Genomic DNA, 21559 nt, shown 5'->3' with positions numbered 1-21559 from the left:
TTGGGTGCCTCTCTATGTGGAATTTGCATATTCTTGCCATGTCTGGTGCTCTAGTCTTCTCCCACAGTCCAAAGATGTGCAAGTTAGGTGGATTGGCCGTGCTAAATTACCCATAGTGTTCAGTGATGCCCGGGTAGGTGCATTAGCCATGGGAAATGCAGGGTTATGGAATGGGGGATGGGATGCCATTCAGATGGTTGGTGTGGTCTTGTTGGGCTAAATGGTCTGTTTTCACACTGTAGGGATTCTAATTAAGATGCTTTGCAATGTAGATCCACTGTGGAGCAGAGAACCTGGAAGAGAGGGATTTTAAAGGTTTTGAAGACCTACTTTGAAGTGTATTAATGTTATTTATTAATAAACTTCAGACCTTAGAAGGGAGAGACTGTTGATCAGTGTGTGACATCACTGTGATTCTACTGCAAGAGTGTGCCTCCTGAGATGGAGCTGAAAATGTGTTGCTGGAAAAGCGCAGCAGGTCAGGCAGCATCCAAGGAGCAGGAGAATTGATGTTTCGGGCATAAGCCCAAAACGTCGATTCCCCTGCTCCTTGGATGCTGCCTGACCTGCTGCGCTTTTCCAGCAACACATTTTCAGCTCTGATCTCCAGCATCTGCAGTCCTCACTTTCTCCTCCTGAGATGGAGTCAGGAAGTTGGTGGAGGGAGGGGGGGGTTGGAGATTATTTACTGTTAAGAGGGCTATTGAACATTGCCGAAACTCTGATATTGTCAATTACATACTCTAGGCTATTAAGGAATAATTGATACTTTGCTTTAAGCTGATAGACATTCCAGGATAAATGACAACAGTATATTTAAAAATAGGAAAACATAACAGGAACAAACAGATCCTAGGCAAACTTGTGGGCGGCACGGTGGCACAGTGGTTAGCACTGCTGCCTCACAGTGCCAGAGACCCGGGTTCAATTCCCGCCTCAGGCGACTGACTGTGTGGAGTTTGCACGTTCTCCCCGTGTCTGCGTCGGTTTCCTCCGGGTGCTCCGGTTTCCTCCCACAGTCCAAAGATGTGCAGGTCAGGTGAATTGGCCATGCTAAATTGCCCGTAAGTTAGGTAAGGGGTACATGTAGGGGTATGGGTGGGTTGTGCTTAGGTGGGTCGGTGTGGACTTGTTGGGCCGAAGGGCCTGTTTCCACACTGTAAGTAATCTAATCTGACAACAATAACTCACACTCATGTCATTAAGAGACCTTAATACTTTAGATATAATCGATGGAATGTATGTGCAAAGACTGATGAAAGTAGGACTGACTATAATTAACATGGTTTTGTTAAAAATGATAGTTTTATTGATGAAAAAAGACACTTTTTAAAGCTTTTCACCTTGCATTCAGCAGGACATTTTTAAAATGTACCAATATAAGGGGAAACAACATTTATACAGTATGAGAGGAGAGTGTTGATTGTTTGGTAAATGTACCCATGCAGACAATGATCCAAGGCTGGAACTGAACCCAGATCCCTGGTGCTGTAAGGTAGCAACACTAGCTACAGTGCCACAATGTGAAAAACAGACCAGTAATTGACTGAGGACTTTACTTTCCTGATATGTATTAATGACCTAAACCTTGGTATACAGGACACCATTTCACAAATTGCAGATTAAAAGAAATTGAAAGCATTATAAACTGTTAGGAGGATAATGAATAGGCATGTCCAACAACAGACCTATGGGCAACAATACGGCATTGCAAATGATCTTAAACAATCCACCATCCATGTTCTAATTGCAGGAAGTAGAAACAGAGGAATCTCGAAGTAGACGCTTGTTCAATCAGAGGCTGCTCCTTTCTCCCATTTGATGTTGACAAGTTTGCTATTGAGCATATCAGCAGCACATGCAGAAGAAAACAATGACCTCTGATTGGGAAAACAGTGAGCTGTGCAAACTTTAATAGCTTCATTCGGCCTGAGGTCTGCAAACTGGGAGCTGATTTTGTTTGAGGGTGAGGGGAGGGGGATATTTGCGTGCCCTGTTATTATAATGGAAACATATTCGGAGTTAGGGAGCAAATTGGGAGGAAGATAAGGTTCTCTCCTTCCTATGCAGGTGCCAATCTCTTAAAGGAAGCACTCAAATGGCAGTTAGCTGTGTGAAAGTGAGTTTTGCAGAATGAAAGAATGTATATGTGTGTGGCAGATAGCATGTTTTCGTGTATAAGTAAAATAAAAGTACTGTATGAGTGGGATGCTGATTGTAGTGTCAGTGTGGACTCAATGGCCTGCTTCCACACTGTAGGGATTACATGATTATATGTACTGGGGCACTCAGAGCTCTATAATCTCTCACAATTTAGATAATGTACTACTTTTGTATTCTTCCTACCAAAATTAATAATTTTCCCATGTTATCTGCCACCTGCCAGACCTTTTCCCATTCAATTAATCTAGCTTTATCCCTTTCTAGCCTCCTTAAATCCCTTCACAACTTACTTTCCTATGTATCTTTGTGCCATCAGTAAAATTACAAATCATAGCTTTGTTCCCTTTATCTAAGTCAGTTCTGGATATCATATATTAGAATGCAAAGACATTTGAGAGAGTGTAGAAAAGATTCACATGAATCATTCAAATGATTATTCTCTCGTTATTGAGATACATTGGAGAATTTTTTTTGGAGAAGATTAAGAGATTTGATAGAGGCATTCAAATTCCTGGTGGATATGGATAGTGTAGACAGGGAGAGAATTATCCCATTGATTGAAGGGTATAGAACAAGAAGATAATGGTTAAAGGTTAAAGGTAATTTTAGCTAAAGACATTTTGGAGACAAGCGGAGAAACTTACATGCAATGAATGATTAGGATCTGAAATGAGCTGCCTGGAAATGTGATGTTGGCAGATTCAATCAAGCTTTTCAAGAAGGATTTGGAATTAATTGGGAAGAATGTCTGTGTGTAGACACACACAGAGAGTAATGGAAATTGGTGAAATGCTTAGAGCTGCCAAATTGGCCTACTTTGTGCTGAAAAAATGAAGTGCATGTGATAAAACAGAAATTGCTGGAGATATTCAGGTCTAGTAGGACCTTTGGAAAGAAAGCATAGTCAATGTGTTGAGACTAGTGACATATCTTCATAACTGGATAAATTTGTGACTGCAAACAAAAAAAATTGATAATCTCAGTGTGTTGAGCAGCATCCATGGACAGAGAGCCGAAATGTTTAGAGTCAAAATGACTCTTCATCAGAGCGATGGAGTCATCTTAGTTTGCTCTCTGCATGATGCTGTCCGGCCCACTATAATATTTAGCTTTTTTTTTGTTTTCAGTATAGATTGCAACATCTGCAGTAATTTGCTCCTATATTGTGGTGAATTTGTGACTCTGTAATACTGTGTGCGAATTCTTCTTTGCTTTTGTTATCATCTACAACACCAGAGGGAACTGAAGAGTTATTTTAATTTTTGGTATTTGTTCCAATCCCCCCCACCCAAGCTCAGAAAGTTAGGCCCAACCGCCACTTTCACCATTCAATGTCACCTTCCCAGAATGCAACGCGAGGCAGAAAAAGTCCAATAGAAAGCGCGGCAAGCTTAAAGAGTTAAATTGCTGGCAACAGTATCTAAAGCGGAGGTGGTGAGATACTTGAAAGGGGGAATCTGGGGAGTGGATAGGGGAATGAGGATGATGTTATTTATGCTCCTGTTTTGGCGCTGCAGTGTGTTGAGTCACGGTTACCCTGGCAACCAGTCGCCATTTTGTGTTGGGCACAAGCAGCGGCGCCGGCGGCGGGCTCGATTCTTCCGAGAGTAGCAGTCAGCATCCGATTGTTACTCTAACAGCGACAGTCTTTACCAGTGTCCGCATTACTGGGCCTGACATTGATAACCAACGTTTCCGAAAAGTGCAGTGGAGCTTCAATCCAGTTGAATCCTCCAATGTCGGATCATCGGCGGAAGCTAGGCACGCCTCCTTTCTACAGCAGTAGCTGTCCTATTTTAGTGAGTCGATATGTTTAAATGACTCAGAGCTGCATTGAAAAGTCACGGAGAAAATGTAGTTAGGAATGATTAATGGTGGGTAAGGTAGGAAGGCTAACGGGTACGCCGATAGATTCAACAGGTGATGAGGGAATGATTGAGCTCAGGAATAGTTTGGCTGAGGGGTGGGTTGTCGGGAGTAGGTGATGAAGGAATTGGGCCAGATCAGTGAGGGGTTAGGATGTCAGATGGAGGAAGGGTGGGGTGTCAAGTGGGTGAGGCAAGGTGGGGTACGAATTCGGAGGTGTGGAGTGGTAGATGAGTGAAGCAGTCCAGGTGTCAATGGGAGAAGGGTTGGAGTGTCAGGTGGGTGAAGGTATGGCATGGAACTCAGGGCTGGTTAGGAATGTGTAGTCAGTAGTAAAGTTTTTGGGGATTTCGGGTGTGGGTGTTGGTAAAGTCGTTGCAGATACTGTCAACAATGAATAAGATAGTCAATGTTATGATTATTCAAGAATTACTGCAGATGTTAATTACTTTATATTCCCTGAATAATTATTCAGCTAATTCAGAACCTATCAAAGTTCCTTGATTTGGAGAACTTTTCAGAGGTTTGCAACAGTTGTTTGGGGCAGTTGAACTGTCATTTTAATAGTTATCCAGGAGTTAAAGTGGTTTTTGTACCTCTTAGTGTTTCCTGTTTAAATAAGGAATTACGTGACTTCATTGTGTCCTGATTTATTATCTGTATTAGCTACTGTTAGGGGGGCCTATAATTCCTGAATTTCCTTTCAAAAGTTTCTAGATGCAGAGGAATTTTCCATTGGAAATATGTGTTGTGATTCCACATACTTCCTATGCACAACTCAAGTCCATGCCAATGTGTCCTGCCATCTTCAATCTATATTTAGGATATTAACTGTTTTTCCCTTTTTGTTACCAACAGCCTCTACCATATTTGGCCATACCTGTATCTTTGGCAAAATAAATTAATTCTGAAATTCGATAATTTTTCTCCTTTTCCAATCTTTTCCTAAAATTGCTTACCACACTCTTTTCATTGAAACATTCAAAGCTTTGCTTTATATCTGATTTCTTTAATTTTTTTCTTGCATGGTCTATGTCAAAATCATTGACCCAGATCTTCAGGTCACTACAGACAGGATGTGCCCTGGCAGATGCATTGGGACCCTTTGAAAGCCATGACACATTGGATAACCACTGCATTGTCATACTTTCAAGTTTATGCTGCCTAAGAACACTTACCCAGCATCTGGAATCGTCTGACAAGACCCCAGCTTTGAGTTAGATTTGAAAATTCTGGAAGGTCATCCAGAAAAGTGGAATCAAGAGCCCTGGTTCATCTAGAAACATGTGCCTTCTTTGACCTTCCTCATTGATCCAGACATGCTAGTTCTGAATCTATGAAACCTTGCTTGTGTAACTCTTGACTTGAATTTTCCATGCAGATTTATGATTTTCCATGATTTTGATCCACTTTGGATAGGAGAAGGCAAATTGGCATTTATTCTGAATGACAAAGTACCTATACATTTACACAACTTATTAATAGCTAGGCCATAGTAATCAGAAATTCACTGGATTTCAAAAGTGAGGAAGTTGTGCTTTGGTATACAAGAAAATTTTGGACACTAAACCCAAGGAAAATAAATTCACTTGACAAGGTGTGCAGTGTAGATTTATCAGAATGATTGAAGTCATTTTGTGTAAGCATAATTTCTACTAGTAGTAGTAGAAATCTGGAACTCACTCCTCCTCAATCTTCCCTTTCACAGGTTGAACCTCTGAGCTGACAATCCAGAATTGGTAATGCCGATACCAAGCAGCCTGATACCATCCCGGTTTCTGACACTTATGGCTCACTTAGTCATTGTTATTGACATCTTTTGGTCCAGGGTGAGTAAGAAGTGTGGCTGAGAAGCTAAGAGCAGATACATAGGACAAGCAATTTTCTCTCCTTCTCTTCCTGCAACTTTTTAAACCCATCACCAAAATTAATGAAATGCAGTTCCAGTTGGAAGAGATGACTGAGATGGGAAGGGATGCGGCCATAAACAATTTAAACATGAGGATGAGAGCAAGTTTTGAGAAGATTTGTAGCTCAGGTTGAGGTTCTGGATGTAGGTTTGCTCACTGAGCTGGAAGGTTCGTTTTCAGACGCTTCATCACCTTACTAAGTAACATCATCAGTGAGCCTCCGGATGAAGCACTGGTAGCATAGCCCGCTTTCTATTTATGGGCTTAGATTATCTTGGGTTGGCAACATAATTTCCTGTGGTGACATCATTTCCTATGGCGATACCATTTCCTGTTCTTTTACTCAGGGGTGGTAAATGGGATCTAAGTCAATGTGTTTGATAGAGTTCCGGTTGGAATGCCATACTTCTAGGAATTCTCGTGCATGTCTCTATTTGGCTTGTCCTAGGATGGATGTGTTGTCCCAGTCAAAATGATGTCCTTCCTCATCTGTATGTAAGGATACTAGTGTGAGTGGGTCATGTCTTTTGTGGCTCGTTGATGTTCATGTATTCTGGTGGATAGTTTTCTGCTTGTTTGTCCAATGTAGCGTTTGTTACAGTTCTTGCAAGGTATTTTGTAAATGACATTAGTTTTGTTTGTTGTCTGTATAGGGTCTTTCAAGTTGCTGCTGTCTAAGTGTGTTAGTGGGTTTGTGGGCTACCATGATGCCAAGAGGTCTGAGTAGACTGGCAGTCATTCCCGAGATGTCTTTGATGTAGGGGAGAGTGGCTAGGGTTTCTGGATGTGTTTTGTCTGCTTGTTGGGGTTTGTTGCTGAGAAGTCGACGGACTGTGTTCATTGGGTACCCGTTCTTTTTGAATACACTGTATAGGTGATTTTCCTCTGCTCAGCGTAGTTCCTCTGTGCTGTAGTGTGTGGTGGTTCATTGAAATAATGTTCTAATGCAGCTTCGTTGGGATGATTGCTTCTGTCGTTCAGTATTTGGTCAGTATGTGTTGTTTTCCTGTAGACACTGGTTTGAAGTTCCCCATTGGTTGTTCGCTCTACTGTGACATCTAGGAATGGCAGTTGTTGTTGCTTTCCTCCTCTTTAGTGAATTTTATGCCAGTAAGGGTCTTGAAGGTTTCCTGTAATTTGTTTCGTTTAGTGAGAACAAAGGTGTCATCCACATAGTGGACCCAAAGTTTGAGCTGAATGGTTGGCAGGGCTGTTTGTTCGAGTCTCTGAATTATTGCCTCTGCTAAGAACCCTGATATCAGCGATCCCATGCGTGTTCCATTGGTTTGTAGTTTTTGTTGTTGAAGGTGAAGTGGGTGGTAAGGCATAGGTCCACTAGCTTGATGATATTATCTATGCTGATGACGTTGGTAGTGTTTGGTGCATGTGCCTTTGGTTCTAATAATGTAGTCAGTGTTCCCTTGGCCAGGTTGATGTTGGTGGATGTGAACAGGGCTGTTACATCAAAAGAGACCATTATTTCATCCTCTTCTATCTAGGTATCTTTGGCCTGGAGTGGTGGATGGAATGGTGTGAGTCTTCAACTAGGTGTTTTTGTCCTTGGCCAGCCTGTAAGTTTGTGTTCCAAGTAGCGAAACTATGAGTCTGAGGAGGGATTCCTCGTTTGTGAATTTTGCATGACTTGTAGAAGCGTAGTGTGTTGGATCTGTTTGGTTTCATTTCTTGGAAGTCGGTCTTATTTATTTCTCCAGATTTCTGAAGTTTTTGAGCATTTACCACTCCCTGAGGAAAAGAACAGGAAATGACATCAGCACAGGAAATGATGTCACCAAACCAAGGAAACCTAAGCATCTGAATACAAAGCGGACCATGCCACCAGTGCTTCATCCGGAGCACTGTTACCTAGATGATGTTACCTAGTATGGTAACAAGACGACTGAAAATGAACCTTCCAGCTCAGCGAGCAAACCTACATCCAGACACGGGAATGCATTATGCAAATTACTTAGATCTGACAATTACACATGGCAGAGTTGAAGCTCTGTCGATCTCTGCAGGATTGGTGGATTTAATGCATGAGACAGAGTCCACTGGGGGCCAGAAGGACCTTCAGAGGAATACTGATAAGGCAGTGAAAGCTGATTAACCTGCAACAACAATGTCCTGTGTAGGTCTAAAGATCTGGATCCAGCAATCAGTTATACATTGTACACTTTGACCTAATAGGAGACCCAAAAACACTTCACGACAGTTTTATGTAGCAAAATTAGACACCGAGTCATAGAAGACAATATTAGTCCAGAGCACAAAATGCTTAGTGAATGACTTAAGTTTTGAGGTGGGTTTTAAGGAGTGTTTGAAAGGAAGAATGAGGGATAAAGAGGTGGTAAAGTTGAGGGATGATTTCCAGCGATAAAGTAATTAAAATTGGAAATGCCTGAGACCAGCATGAGATGAGCACGGGTCATAGAGTCCTAAGCGTGGAAACAGGCCCTTCGGCCCAAACTGGTCCATGCCGACCAAAATGTCCATCCACGCGAACCCCATTTGCCTGCACTTGGCCCATATCCTTCTAAACCTTTCCTGCCCGCATATTTATTCAAATGCCTTTTAAATATTGTTAATGTACCTGCCTCAACTACTTCTGTTGGCAGTTCATTCCATACATGTATTACTCTCTGTTTTAAAAAAAAAAGTTGCCCCTCAGGTTCCCAGTTATTCTTTCCCCCTAACCTTAAACTCATGTTCAAGACCCTATTCATGTCACTCATGATCTTATGCACTTCTATAAGATCCCCCCTCAATCTCCTGCGCTCCTCAAGGAAAAAAGTCATAGCTTGTCCAACCTCTCCTTATAACACAGTCCCTTGACTCCTGGGAACATTCTTGTACATTTCTTCTGCACTCTTTCCAGTTTAATAACATCCTTCCTATAGTAAGGTGACCAAAACTGAACACAATATGGAGGAACCGCGATTATCCCAATATTGGATTATCCGGTGACGGAGAATTTAGCCCAATTAATCAGAGATCACAAACCCACAGATTGGACTGAGAACTGACAAGGATTTATTTAATAAACACCGATATTGTGGAAGAGACTTGACTCCACTGAAACAGCCACTGACAAGCTGCTCAGAAGGAACTACAGCTTCTTTCCCGAACAGAGAATACAGTGCAGTTTTATACCCTTAAAACAATAAAGTGTGAATTATGAGACAATGGTGTGAATTCTACCAAAAAGAGAAATAAACTTCATTAATTGAAGAGATTCAAGTGTCTGGTGTCTAACAATGAGTTTCTTAATTTACTCAGGAGATTCCGATCCTTGGCTGGAGTAGGTGTTAGTGGATTTCATCCTGGAGTTTGTACTGTTGAGGGGGCAAGCGAAGTACCTTTGGTGCCTCTTTGTCTGGGTACCCTTTGTGAAGGCTTGACTCCTAATGGGAGCAGCTGAGCCCAGGGAGGCGCATTATCAGTTTATCTGAAGAAGTATATTCTCTTCGTCTGGGGCTGGATGAGTTATGTCCTGAAGTATGTATGATGTCTGGGGTGGCTGGTTTCGCCAATTTGAGGCATTGTGAGTAGGCTTATTGGATAAGTGCAGACATTTTGTATTGTCTGTTTTGTGGCCATGTCATGGGGAAGGCGGGACCTGTATATTGCCCCACATCTGGCAACATTACAAGGTACTGATGTTTGGCTAGACTATGTTATCTGGCATTCGATTAACCGAATGAAATACTTCCCGCCTGTGTTCTTTGGATAATAGAGGTGCCTGTGAACTCCCAAGTCAGCCTCACCAACATTCTGTACAACTGCAACATAACTTCCCACATTCTATACTCAGTGCCCTAACTAATGAAGGCCAGTGTGCCAAAAGCCTTCTTCACTGCCCTGTCTACCTGTGATTTCACTTTTAACTCAGAAGATAGCAAACCTGCAGGGGCTTACTGAAATAGAGAGCGACAGTACCCTTGAGGGACTTTAAAACAAATATGTAAGTTTTAAAGTTGAGCTGCTGTTCAGCCAGCAGTCAGCACAGACCAGTGTCCATACTGGTGTTGGGTGAACGATATTTAGTGTGGGAGCAAAATTTTGGATGACATCAAATTTATGAAGGCCAAAATAATCAGCCACAGGAGTGTGTTAGAATTGTTATTGGCCAGACCAACCTTGTCAAAATATTCAGAAGATATTCTAGATGCAAACCTTTACTTAATTTTAAAAGTAAATATCTAGAGTTCTGTTCCAGATGCAGGTGGATTGGTTAGCCTACTGGACTTAAAGCAAAATACAAATTATTCATCCACCATTGTTAAAATACAGTAAAAGAAAGAAGAAATTGGAATACCTTAACTCTACTGGAAAATTTAACCAAATAATAGATACAGTAACTATTACTAATTAACTGTTCCAATATAGCGACATCCATGAACACACCCTTGGCAAAAGGCAAATCAGAAAATAGATTGTCTCACAGGCAGTTCTCCAATCCAGGAGAAAAAAACATTAAAGGGCAAGTCTGAGAGAAAGAGAGAACTCCAGCTTTCAGCTGTAGTAAAGAGAGATGTGGCAGCTTTTCACAAACCAAACAGCTTTTGCTACTGAAAAGCTAAAAGATGACAGATCCTGGGTCTATAGGAGTTTGACCACACCCTGCTTCCATTGTTCCAACTTCCCCAAAAAAACCAGGCTATTTACCTTTATGGGCTGTTCAACTGGACAATTTGTCACCTCTGTCTTAAATCAGCTCTTTTTTTTTAAAAAAAGGGACAAAATAACCCCTTAAAGCCACCATGTCATCACAGTTGTCAAATCCAGAGATATATAGGTTTGAATAAGGTTTCAGCAGCATTTGAGGTAAGGGAATTGTAGAATCGAGTGATGTTATTGCAACAGGAAGAAGATAGTCTTAATGACTATGCAAGTGATGTCCAGTTTGTGAATACATTGATTCAACCTTGTATACTTACCAGAGATATCAATTGAGCTGAGAAATTAAATTTGTAGCAGGAACCAAAATGACAGTGTCAGTCTTTAATAAGGAAATAAAGTTATGCTCAACCATTTATTGAAAACAGTCTGATATTTAGCAATAGTAGAAGATTAAAAAAAGGTGGTGGTGAGGTTAGTATTGGTGAGAGACAGCATGCAGATAACTAATAGGAGGAGACAAGGAAACACTGGCCAACAGCAGAGGTGACTGTGGGAGCAGGAAGAGAATGATAATGCAATCCCATCTGACTGGGTAGTGCGTGAGTTGTTAGAGTGGGATGGCGTGGTCAACTATGTCAAAGGCTGCCAACAGATTAAAAAGGACATGAAGGAAAATATCACCTTTGTTCCAGTCATATTGGATATCATTTGACTTTTGTTAAAGCCCTTTCAGAATTGTGGCCTGGGCAAAAACCTGAATGGAGTGATTCCAATAACAAGCTCTGGGAAAGATGGAAATGGCAATTAATGGTTAACGTTGGAGCAGAAAAGGATGTTGGAGGTGATGGTTTACAATGATGGCTGGGATCCAGGATTAGATCTTTTTGAGGAGAAGGATGATGGTGGCAGATTTAAAGCAGCAGACAGAACTTGAGCAGAAAGGACCATTAGCGAAAGTGGCTGCTGCAAGTATGGGGAAGTATTTTTTGTAAGGAGAGGGCCGATGGGCCTGTCCTGCACTGTAATGTTCTATGAGTCCTTTCTCTATGGTATTTCTTCCATCTCTTTTGCAGGAGAACAATGTTTTGGCCAGTCTTCCACCCACCCACACATCTCTCCAATATCAAAACCGTGATACAGAGTAAGTATCTTAACACCGATGAGAAATCTCTTACTGTCACTATGCACCATTCAATAGCAATATCCAGCACATTTAGTGGCTTGAATAACCACTGATTCAGATGGACAGGAGCAGCATGGTGGCTCAGTGGTTAGCACTGCTGCCTCACAGTGCCAGGGACCTGGGTTCAATTCCCGCCTCATTCTCTATGTCTGTGTGGGTTTCCTCTGGGTGCTCCGGTTTCCTCCCACAATCCGAAGATTAGATTAGATTACTTACAGATTACTTTTTTTTTTAAGATTAGATTAGATTACTTACAGTGTGGAAACAGGCCCTTCGGCCCAACAAGTCCACACTGACCCGCCGAAGCACAACTCACCCATACCCCTACATTTACCCCCTACTTAACACTATGGGCATTTAGCATGGCCAATTCACCTGACCTGCACATCTTTGTGACTGTGAGAGGAAACCGGAGCACCCGGAGGAAACCCACGTAGACACGGGGAGAACGTGCAAACTCCACACAGTCAGCCGCCTGAGGCGGGAATTGAACCCGGGTCTCTGGCGCTGTGAGGAAGCAGTGCTAACCACTGTGCCACCGTGCCACCCATTAAGATGTGCAGGTCGGATGAATTGGCCATGCTAAATTACCCATAAGTGCATTAGTCAGGTGAAAATATAGAGTAGGCGAATGGGTGGGTTACTGTTTGGAGGGCCAGTGTAGACTTGTAGGGCCAAATGCCTGTTTCCATACTGTAGGGAACCTAATCTAATTACTTTACACTGTGTGTGTGAAATAAGTCAGTGGCCAACTGCCTGATTTGTTAATACCTGTGAATTTCAAAATGTTGAGCAATGCATGCAGAACTGCCATCTACCCCAGTGTTTTTTGCTATAATTATGAAAGACTTGTATATTTAATGTCTGCTCTCCGTCTGAATCAGTGATTGTTCAAGCCACTTATAGCTTGGAGCCACAATGAAAATTCATTGATGTCTAATGGGTACTGTAAGCTCATGCATTCCTTGTGTGCATTTTTCCAATCTGATATTTTCTTGCGGTGCAGTGGTAATATCTCTACCCCTGAATTGAGAGACCCGGATTCAAGTCCCACATGCTTCAGAAGTGTATAATAACCTCCTCTAACTAGGTTGATTAGGAAAATAGTTCTGATGTTCTGCATTTTGTCTTGCCTGTTTCCATGTTCGCCAGACTGGTCCAATGTTGTAACAAATGGCTAGTGTTCTGAGGGATCTCTCTTCAACCCTGCATGGTTTCTCTTAGGTTTCAAGCATGTTGAGGAACTGATGCTTATTTCAAGTGAGATTCACTCAAGTATATAGTCCAGAAAGTAAATTTTCCTAGAACCCTCTGCAACTACGTCTCTGGAGACACTTGTAAACCAAATTGTTTATTTTGTACAAATATGCAACTGAACAGCAATACATTTGCATACAGAGTTTAAAAATTTCCCTCTATTACTAGGAGACCAAAACTGCACACAGTACTCTAGGTGTGACCTCACCAAGGCTGCAAAGCATCTTTACTCAAATCCCCTCACAATGAAGGTCAGCATGCCATTAGCTTTCCTCAATGCTTTCTGGACCTGCACGCCAACATTCAGCAACTGTTCCATTATGACAACCAGGTCTTGTTGCACCTCAGCTTTTCCTAAACTGCTACCACTCCGATGATAATCTGCCTTCCAGTTTATTCCACCTGAGTGGATAACCTAAATTTATCCATGTTGTATTTGCCCACTCAGCCAGTCTTTCCAAGTCACCCTGCAGCCTCTTAGCATCCTCCTCACAATGCACACTTCCACCCAGCTTGGTGTCATCTGCAAATATGGAGATATGGCATTCAATTCCTTTGTCCAAATCGTTACCGTACATTGTGAACAACTGAGGAATCCACACTGAACCCTGCAGTATCCCGTCACCCAACCTATTACTCTGAAAAGGACCCATTATTCCAATTTTCTGTGAACAGGCTCTCCATCCAAGTCAATAGTTATCTTCGGAATATCTCCGAAGAATACCTCAAAAGGATTCAGTGTCCCTTCTTCAGAACTGATTTGTAGCTAAGAAATATTTGGTGCACATGCTGGGGAAGAGAGTTGGGGCTGGGTGATCGTTTTTACCATCAGACTGTAGATTTTCCCCAAGTTCGTTGCTCACTCTGCATTTCTACCCTCCCCCCAATTCGTGTGGAGTAGGCGACATTTGTGAGCAGCAAACACATAAGTAAACTAAATTGAGTAAAGTGCAGATAAATCGCTACTTCACCTGAAAGATGCATCTGGAGTCTTGAATCATGAAGGGACGGGAAGTAAACTGGCAGTAAACAACCTTCTTTGATTGCATGGGAAGGTGATGTAGGGATATGGGGATGTTAGTGTGTCCCATAGGGAACAGTCCTTGTGGAAGGCTGACAAAGGAGGGAACGGGAAAATGTCTGGTGGTGGCATCTTTCTGGAGGTGGTGGAAATAGCTGATTATGATCCTTAGGACTTTGGTTTGGCCAAGACCACACTTGGAATATTGAGTCCAGTTCTGTTCACCCTATTATAAGAAAGATACGGAGGATTTGGAGAGGGTGCAATGTAGGTTTACCAAGATGCTGCCTGGACTGGAGGACTTGTCTTACGAAGAGAGGTTGTCTAAGCTCGAACTTTTCTCTCTGGAGAGAAGGAGGAAAAGAGGTGACCTGATCGAGATGTACAAGGTAATGAGAGGCTTGAATCGAGTCAATAGCCAGAGACTTTTTCGCCAGGGCAGGATTGACTGGCACGAGGGGTCATCATTTCAAGATATTAGGAGGAAGGCGAAGGGAGTGGAAGGGTGGGTCAGTAAATTTGCAGATGATACGAAGATTGGTGGAGTTGTGAATAGTGAAGAGGGCTGTTGTCGGCTGCAAAGAGACTTCGATATGATGCAGAGCTGGGCTGAGGAGTGGCAGATGGAGTTCAACCCTGCCAAGTGTGAGGTTGTCCATTTTGGAAAGACAAATAAGAATGCGGAATACAGGGTTAACGGTAGGGTTCTTAGTGAAGTGGAGGAACAGAGGGATCTTGGGGTCTATGTTCATAGGTCTTTGAAAGTTGCCACTCAGGTGGATAGAGCTTGTAAGAAGGCCTATGGTGTATTAGCGTTCATTAGCAGAGGGATTGAATTCAAGAGTCGTGAAGTGATGTTGCAACTGTACAGGACTTTGGTTAGGCCACATATGGAGTACTGTGTGCATATCTGGTCGCCTCACTTTAGGAAAGATGTGGAAGCTTTGGAGAGGGTGCAGAGAAGATTTACCAGGATGTTGCCTGGAATGGAGAATAGGTCGTACGAGGATAGGTTGAGAGTGCTAGGCCTTTTCTCGTTGGAACGGCGAAGGATGAGGGGTGACTTGATAGAGGTTTATAAGATGATCAGAGGAATAAATAGCGTAGACAGTCAGAAACTTTTTCCCCGGGTGCAACAGAGTGTTACAAGGGGACATAAATTTAAGGTGAAGGGTGGAAGGTATAAGGAAGATGTCAGGGGTGGGTTCTTTACCCAGACAGTGGTGGGGGAGTGGGAGTGGTAGAGTCAGAATCTTTGGTGACCTTTAAGCGGCAATTGGATAGGTACATGGATGGGTGCTTAAGCTAGGACAAATGTTTGGCACAACATCGTGGGCCGAAGGGCCTGTTCTGTGCTGTATTGTTCTATGTTCTATCTAAGGCATAGAGGAGATGTCAGAGGTAGGTTCTTTACACAGAGAGTTGTGAATGCATGGAATGCGTTGCCAGCGGTGGTGGTGTAAGCAGAGTTATTAGGGACATTTAAGCGACTGCTGGACATGCACATGGACAGCAATGAAGTGAGGGATGCGTAGGTTAGGTTATTTTATTCTAGATTAGAGAGAATCCTCCGCACAACATCGTGGGCTTTACCGAAAGGGTGTGGAAGCTTTGGAGAGGGTGCAGAGGGTTCTCCAGGATGTTGCCTGGTACGGAGGGCGCTAGCTATGAAGAGAGGTTGAATAGGATTATTTTCATTAGAAAGACGAAGGTTGAGGGGGGACCTGATTGAGGTCTACAAAATCATGAGAGGTATCAACAGGGTGGATAGCAAGAAGCTTTTTCCTGGCATGCGGAACCATATTACTAGGGGTCACGAGTTCAAAGTGAGAGGGGAAAAGTTTAAGGGAGATATGTGTGGAAAGTTGTTTATGCAGAGGCTGGTGTGGGTCTGGAATGTGTTGCCAGTGGAGGTGGTACAGGCGGGAACGATAGCGTCATTTAATATGCATCTAGACAGACACATGAATGGGCAGGGAGCAAAGGGATACAGATCTTTAGAAAATAGGCGGCAGGTTTAGATAGAGGATTTGGATCGGCGCAGGCTTAGAGGGCTGAAGGGCCTGTTCCTGTGCTGTAATTTTCTTTGCGCTTTGAATGTGAATGCTGGTATAGTGGAAAGTGAGGACCAGAGGACCCTGGACACTACTCAGGGCACTATCAACTAGAGTAGCAGGGAATCCTTGTTTGAGGAAAAAGGAGGAAATTTCTTAGGTCCCTGAGTATGGAAAATGGCATCATCAGAAAAGATGTGACGAAGACCTAGAATCTGGCAGAATGGAATAGACTCTTTACAGGAAATGGGATGTGAGGATGTATAGACAGACTGAGCGACTGCTTTGCGGAACATCTGTGTTCTCTGCAAAAATTATCTAGAGCTTTTGATTTCCTGCCACTTCAACACTTCACCATGTGCTCTGGACAACATTTCGGTCTTGGGTTTGCTGCAGGACTCCAGTAAAGCTCAGCTCAAGTTGAACAAACAGCATCTCATTATCCACTTAGAGTTCTGAAGGCTGCAGAGTCTCTATCGGGTTCAACAATTTTAGGACCTGAGCACTTTCTTCCATGTTCTTTCCCCAATCCCACACATCAAGCCTTGTTGTCACATGTGTTGCATTCTCTACAGCCAAGCGATTTTCACCCACTAATGGTTCCTATTTACAGCTTTTCTTTCTCCCGGCTCGCATTTATCCATTATTTGTCTGGTTAATTACTGTTCTTCCTCTGGGCTCTATGTCCGTCTATTGGTTAACTCCATCCCCTTCCTGACTTAACCCTTTCCTTGCTAGAATCACTTCTGAAGAAGGGTCACTGGATGTGAAGCATTGACTGTTTTGTCTCTACATAAGCTGCCAAACCTGCTGAGTTTCTGTAGCTATTTCTGTTTTTGTTTCTGTCAGGATTCAATGCCATGACTATGACTCTCAATCAAATGAATCCAGTTGTAACGTGATTTTGAGTATGGTACATCTGCACAAATAGACTGGCAGAAAACTATGACAAATTGGTCCTGCAACTCAGATGATACTACTCAGTGCTGTCTACCATTTGTATTCGCAGAATCAGTTCAAAACTTGCAATGGGTACTGCTTAGATACTGGCTTTGAGAGCCCGGGAGCGGTCAAGCATCATCCACTTGTGCTTCTAATGAGTTAGGAGGAACTCTTGATCTTCAGGGATTCACATTGAGATGACTTAAAAATGTGACACATTTTGGATAATAAGGTTACTGGTCAACCTTAGTTTCCAAAACTGACTTTTCAGTCTCTCATTTGAATAAACAGTGTGCAAATCAACTGTTTGAGAATCACACCCAGAGAGTGACCCAAGCAGCACCTGATCAAGATGGTAGGTGACATCCCTGTCTCATTGGCTCCACATGTGCCATGTTTAATGAATTGAATTTAACTGAATTTATTGTCCTATTTACGGAGGCACAGTGAAAAGCTTTGTCTTGTGAACAATACAGGCAGATAAATAGCATAAATAATTAAATAATAAGTAAACAGCATCAAAATCCAAAACACAGGTACAGGCAGATGCTCAAGAGTTTGAGAGTCCATTCGGTACTCTAACAACAATTGGGTAGAAACTGTTTCGAAACCGGCTGGTGCGTGTGTTCAGGCTTCTGTACCTTCTCCCCAATGGTAGAGGTTGTAGAAAAGCACTGGGATGGATCTTTGAGAATGTTGGCAGCCTAGTAGATGTACACTCTAGATGGGAGATTGGCCTTTGTGATTGTCCAGGCCAAGTTCACCACTATCTGTAAACATCTCCGATCTTGAATGATACAGTTGCTGGACCAGGTGGTGATACATCCAGACAGAATGCTCTTGATGGCATACCTACAAACATTGGCAAGGGTATTTGCTGTCATGCCAAATTTTATCAGCTGCCTGAGGAAGAAGAGACATTGTTGGGCCTTTGTAACCAGTGCGTCCACATGAAGAGTCCAAGAAAGGTTGTTGTGGATGACCGCTCCCAGGATGACTCTCCACTCGTTCCACCTCTATGCTGTTAATGTGTAGGTGGACATGAGTAACATCCCGCCAAAAGTCAATAATGAGTTCCTTGGTTTGACCGGCTGTGGTGAAACGGTTAAAAATTATGTCCCAATACATGTGTGAATCTAACCGGAATGGAGGTGTTGCTTAGTCCCGTGTGAATCTTATTACACACCTCCCCGTGTGAATCTTCTTATCTGTATGTAACCAGAATGGAATGTGTTTTTTAGCCTTGCTGTGCTGTTCACATGAATGTTTATATCCGGAAAAGAGTATATCAGCTGGAAAAGTCTCCAGTTCGGTGAGTCTGCTCCGGGGTTACGTTTAACCGCCGAGCGTGGGTTGTTGGCAACCGCTCTACGAGAACTGACGGCTCCCAGTTCCGGTAACATGTAGAGTGAGTATAAGCCAGACCCGGGAGTCTGCTCCGGGGTTACGTTTAACCGCCGAGCGTGGGTTGTTGGCAACCGCTCTACGAGAACTGACGGCTCCCAGTTCCGGTAACATGTAGAGTGAGTATAAGCCAGACCCGGGAGTCTGCTCCGGGGTTACGTTTAACCGCCGAGCGTGGGTTGTTGGCAACCGCTCTACGAGAACTGACGGCTCCCAGTTCCGGTAACATGTAGAGTGAGTATAAGCCAGACCCGTTGTAAGTATGAGACCTGGTTGTGGCGACGCTGCGGGGAATAAAATGCTCATATTCTAGCAGACTCGCCTCTTGGTCGTTTGTTCTGTGTCAGACTACTCTCCTACGAACCTGACTTTGAGAATTTTTTAAAACACTGGCATTGAGAGCTAGGTTGTTCTCAGTACACCATATTTTCAGGTTGTCCACCTCCTGTTGGTAGTCTGTTTCGTTGCCATCTTTGTATAACTGAAGTAGCATCTGCTTAATACGTTCACTTTTGACATCTCAATTTAGAGGTTATATGGCCTTTGAAGTTCTAGTGATTGTTCAAAAGGGCGATTTGGAGAATGATTGAACTGAGATATGACAAAATTGGGTAAACACGGATTATATTCTCTGCCATATCACACGATCACATCATTGAATCTTGGTTTGGACAGGGAATAATTCTAAATCACAGACAATTTTTTTTAGCTTTAATTTTTAGGTTTTAATAAAAGACTATATTGAAATCCAATATAGTGTAATTTTAGGTTTTGCAGAATGTTTTCCCTTTTCTATGTTTTCCTGGTGTTATGCATTTTGCATATCTTATTCCATTTTTTCTACAGAAACATGTACAAAATAATTTATTGTTTTCCCCTGAATATTTCATAATCATATTTGCTGATTGTCATTCTTTGCTTTGTTCCAGATTAATTGTGGCACTGTCAGTGACTCTGGGCATGTTTCTAATTGAGCTGCTGGGCTTCTTCTCTGGTGTTTCCATGTTCAACAGCACCCAGAGTCTCATTTGTATCCTTCAGGCATCTTTAGGACTAAGATTAAAAGTGTCCTTGAATGTTTGCAACACTGCCAACTCCTGTCAACTTTCCATTTTGTAATTGTACATACTGAGGGATTATAGTGTGAAAATAAGATTAACATTTTCTGTAACTGTCTGTTTAAAGATGTGTATAATTTATTGTGAGCTTTTGTCTTCTGTCTTTAAGTGAAGTTGGAGTTGTTACAGTTTTAATTTTATCCTGTGGCTTTAAAAGGGGCCATGTTTTGAAAGGTTCAGACCTGCTGTTTGGACTTGGGCTTATGACCAACCTTACTACCTTGAATTCATCATAATCAGAGAGAGAGTCCATGGTGTATCGATGACATCAGGATTGTGTTGGCATAAGTTAACACAATTGGTTGAAGAGTATGGAGAGTACAAATAGTTGAACATTATTTAGCAATATTGGCACAATGTGTCAGTGGGACATCTTGTACCAGAGGTATTGCTGTGTCGCTCACTGCCAAGTTTCAGGGTTTCAGTGGTTTAGTTATTGTAGCAGATGCCAGAAATAGTTGGTACACCCCATGAGTCTGAAGGGGCATCTCATGTCGGGTTTGTCCTACATGATAGACTAGAACTTTTAAAAAAGCTTTATTTATTTGTTTATTTATTTCATAATTTGTTTATCTATTTATTTATCTTTTTCAAGCCTTTATTCATATTCCACCACCAGGAACAAAGAAACACTCAAGTGGTCAGTGACAAGCAGTGCCTTTCTCATCAAAGGGCAATGCTCAAATGATCAATCAGTGAAGGGGGGGGGATAGGGAATAAATCGAAATAGAATTGATGGGAGAGATAAAACACTCCAGACACCACGGTGCCCACCTCTCTCTGAAAACCTAGAGGGTATTGGTAGACACCACATGCTCCTTCTCCAGGGACACCTGGGTCTGAATGTAACCATGGAAGAGGGGCAGCCAATTAAACTTCTAGTTTTTTTTTTAGATTAGATTACAGTGTGGAAACAGGCCCTTCGGCCCAACAAGTCCACACCGACCCGCCGAAGCGAAACCCACCCATACCCCTACATTTACCCCTTACCTAACACTACGGGCAATTTAGTATGGCCAATTCACCTAACCTGCACATCTTTGGACTGTGGGAGGAAACCGGAGCACCCGGAGGAAACCCACACAGACACGGGGAGAACGTGCAAACTCCACACAGTCAGTCGCCTGAGTCGGGAATTGAACCCGGGTCTCTGGCGCTGCGAGGCAGCAGTGCTAACCACTGTGCCACCGTGCCACCCACATTAAACTGTTTTTTTTTCTTTTCAAGAAATACCAATTTACAGGGGAAAGGGACTGCTAGATGAATCCTCAAACCCCAACGTACAACCAATTCACAGGGAAGACACACCTCAAATCCCACCTTATCGCAAAGGAAACAGTAACACACACTCATACAAGACAGTCCAATCAACCGAACAACAAAACAGTGCATGGAATACAGACACCACTGGCAACCCAGCAAACCACGTCTCTCCCATCTTCTGGCCGCAAGGCAGCCTGCCTCTACACCCTTCTGGCTCTCACTCCACCCAATGCGCTTTCTGGCTTATCCTGGTTATATATTTTATTCCTCCTCTTTACCCCCACACTACCGCCAAACTGCTGTAATGCTTACATTTTCCCCAGCACCCATGTTGTATGTGTGCAGGTGTGAGACACAGTGAAAGACAACAGGTGAATCTTTTTTCAATTTCCACCACCAGGAGGAAAGGAAACACCAGGGTAGCCAGTGACAACACAGTGCCCTTCTCATTAAAGGGCAATGCCCAAGTGATCAAAAAGTGAAGGGGGGATAAGGATAAAATCGAAATCGAATTCAAGGGGGAAATAAAACACTCTACTCACCACGGTGCCCACCTCTCTGTGAAAACCTAGAGGGTATTGGTAGACACCACATGCTTCTTCTCCAGGGACACCTGGGCCAGGAAGAGGGGCAGTCAATTAAACTATTTTTATTGTGGTAAATGGAATCAATCAGACCGAGCAAAGAAATTGGTCCTCAGGCCAGACTTAAATATTCAGCTAATGTGCCTCCACAGGTAGAACACCTAACAGAATCAT

At 42.8% G+C, this 21559-nt stretch overlaps 1 protein-coding gene across 4 annotated transcripts in view; it reads left to right on the top strand.

Annotated features, from left to right (window-relative positions):
* Positions 1 to 3523: 3523 nt before the first annotated feature.
* The window catches only part of LOC122540764 (transmembrane protein 107), a 43122-nt gene continuing 25086 nt past the window's right edge, over positions 3524 to 21559 (top strand). The window contains exons 1-4 of one of the 4 annotated variants that reach the window (XM_043676966.2): positions 3597 to 3962; positions 5738 to 5858; positions 11633 to 11700; positions 19350 to 19450. In XM_043676966.2, coding sequence (XP_043532901.1) covers positions 5772 to 5858; positions 11633 to 11700; positions 19350 to 19450 — 256 coding nt within the window. In that variant the 5' untranslated portion in view covers positions 3597 to 3962; positions 5738 to 5771. Of the gene's footprint in view, positions 3963 to 5737; positions 5859 to 11632; positions 11701 to 19349; positions 19451 to 21559 lie in introns of all 4 variants that reach the window. The other 3 variants (XM_043676968.2, XM_043676965.2, XM_043676969.2) reach the window with 3 other exon arrangements.

The sequence above is a fragment of the Chiloscyllium plagiosum genome, unplaced genomic scaffold (assembly GCF_037043375.1).
Source record: "Chiloscyllium plagiosum isolate Xiang-an unplaced genomic scaffold, Cpla_swu_hap1 HiC_scaffold_29, whole genome shotgun sequence".
Taxonomy (NCBI): Eukaryota; Metazoa; Chordata; class Chondrichthyes; order Orectolobiformes; family Hemiscylliidae; genus Chiloscyllium; species Chiloscyllium plagiosum.
This window is presented reverse-complemented; position numbering and strand designations above follow the sequence as displayed.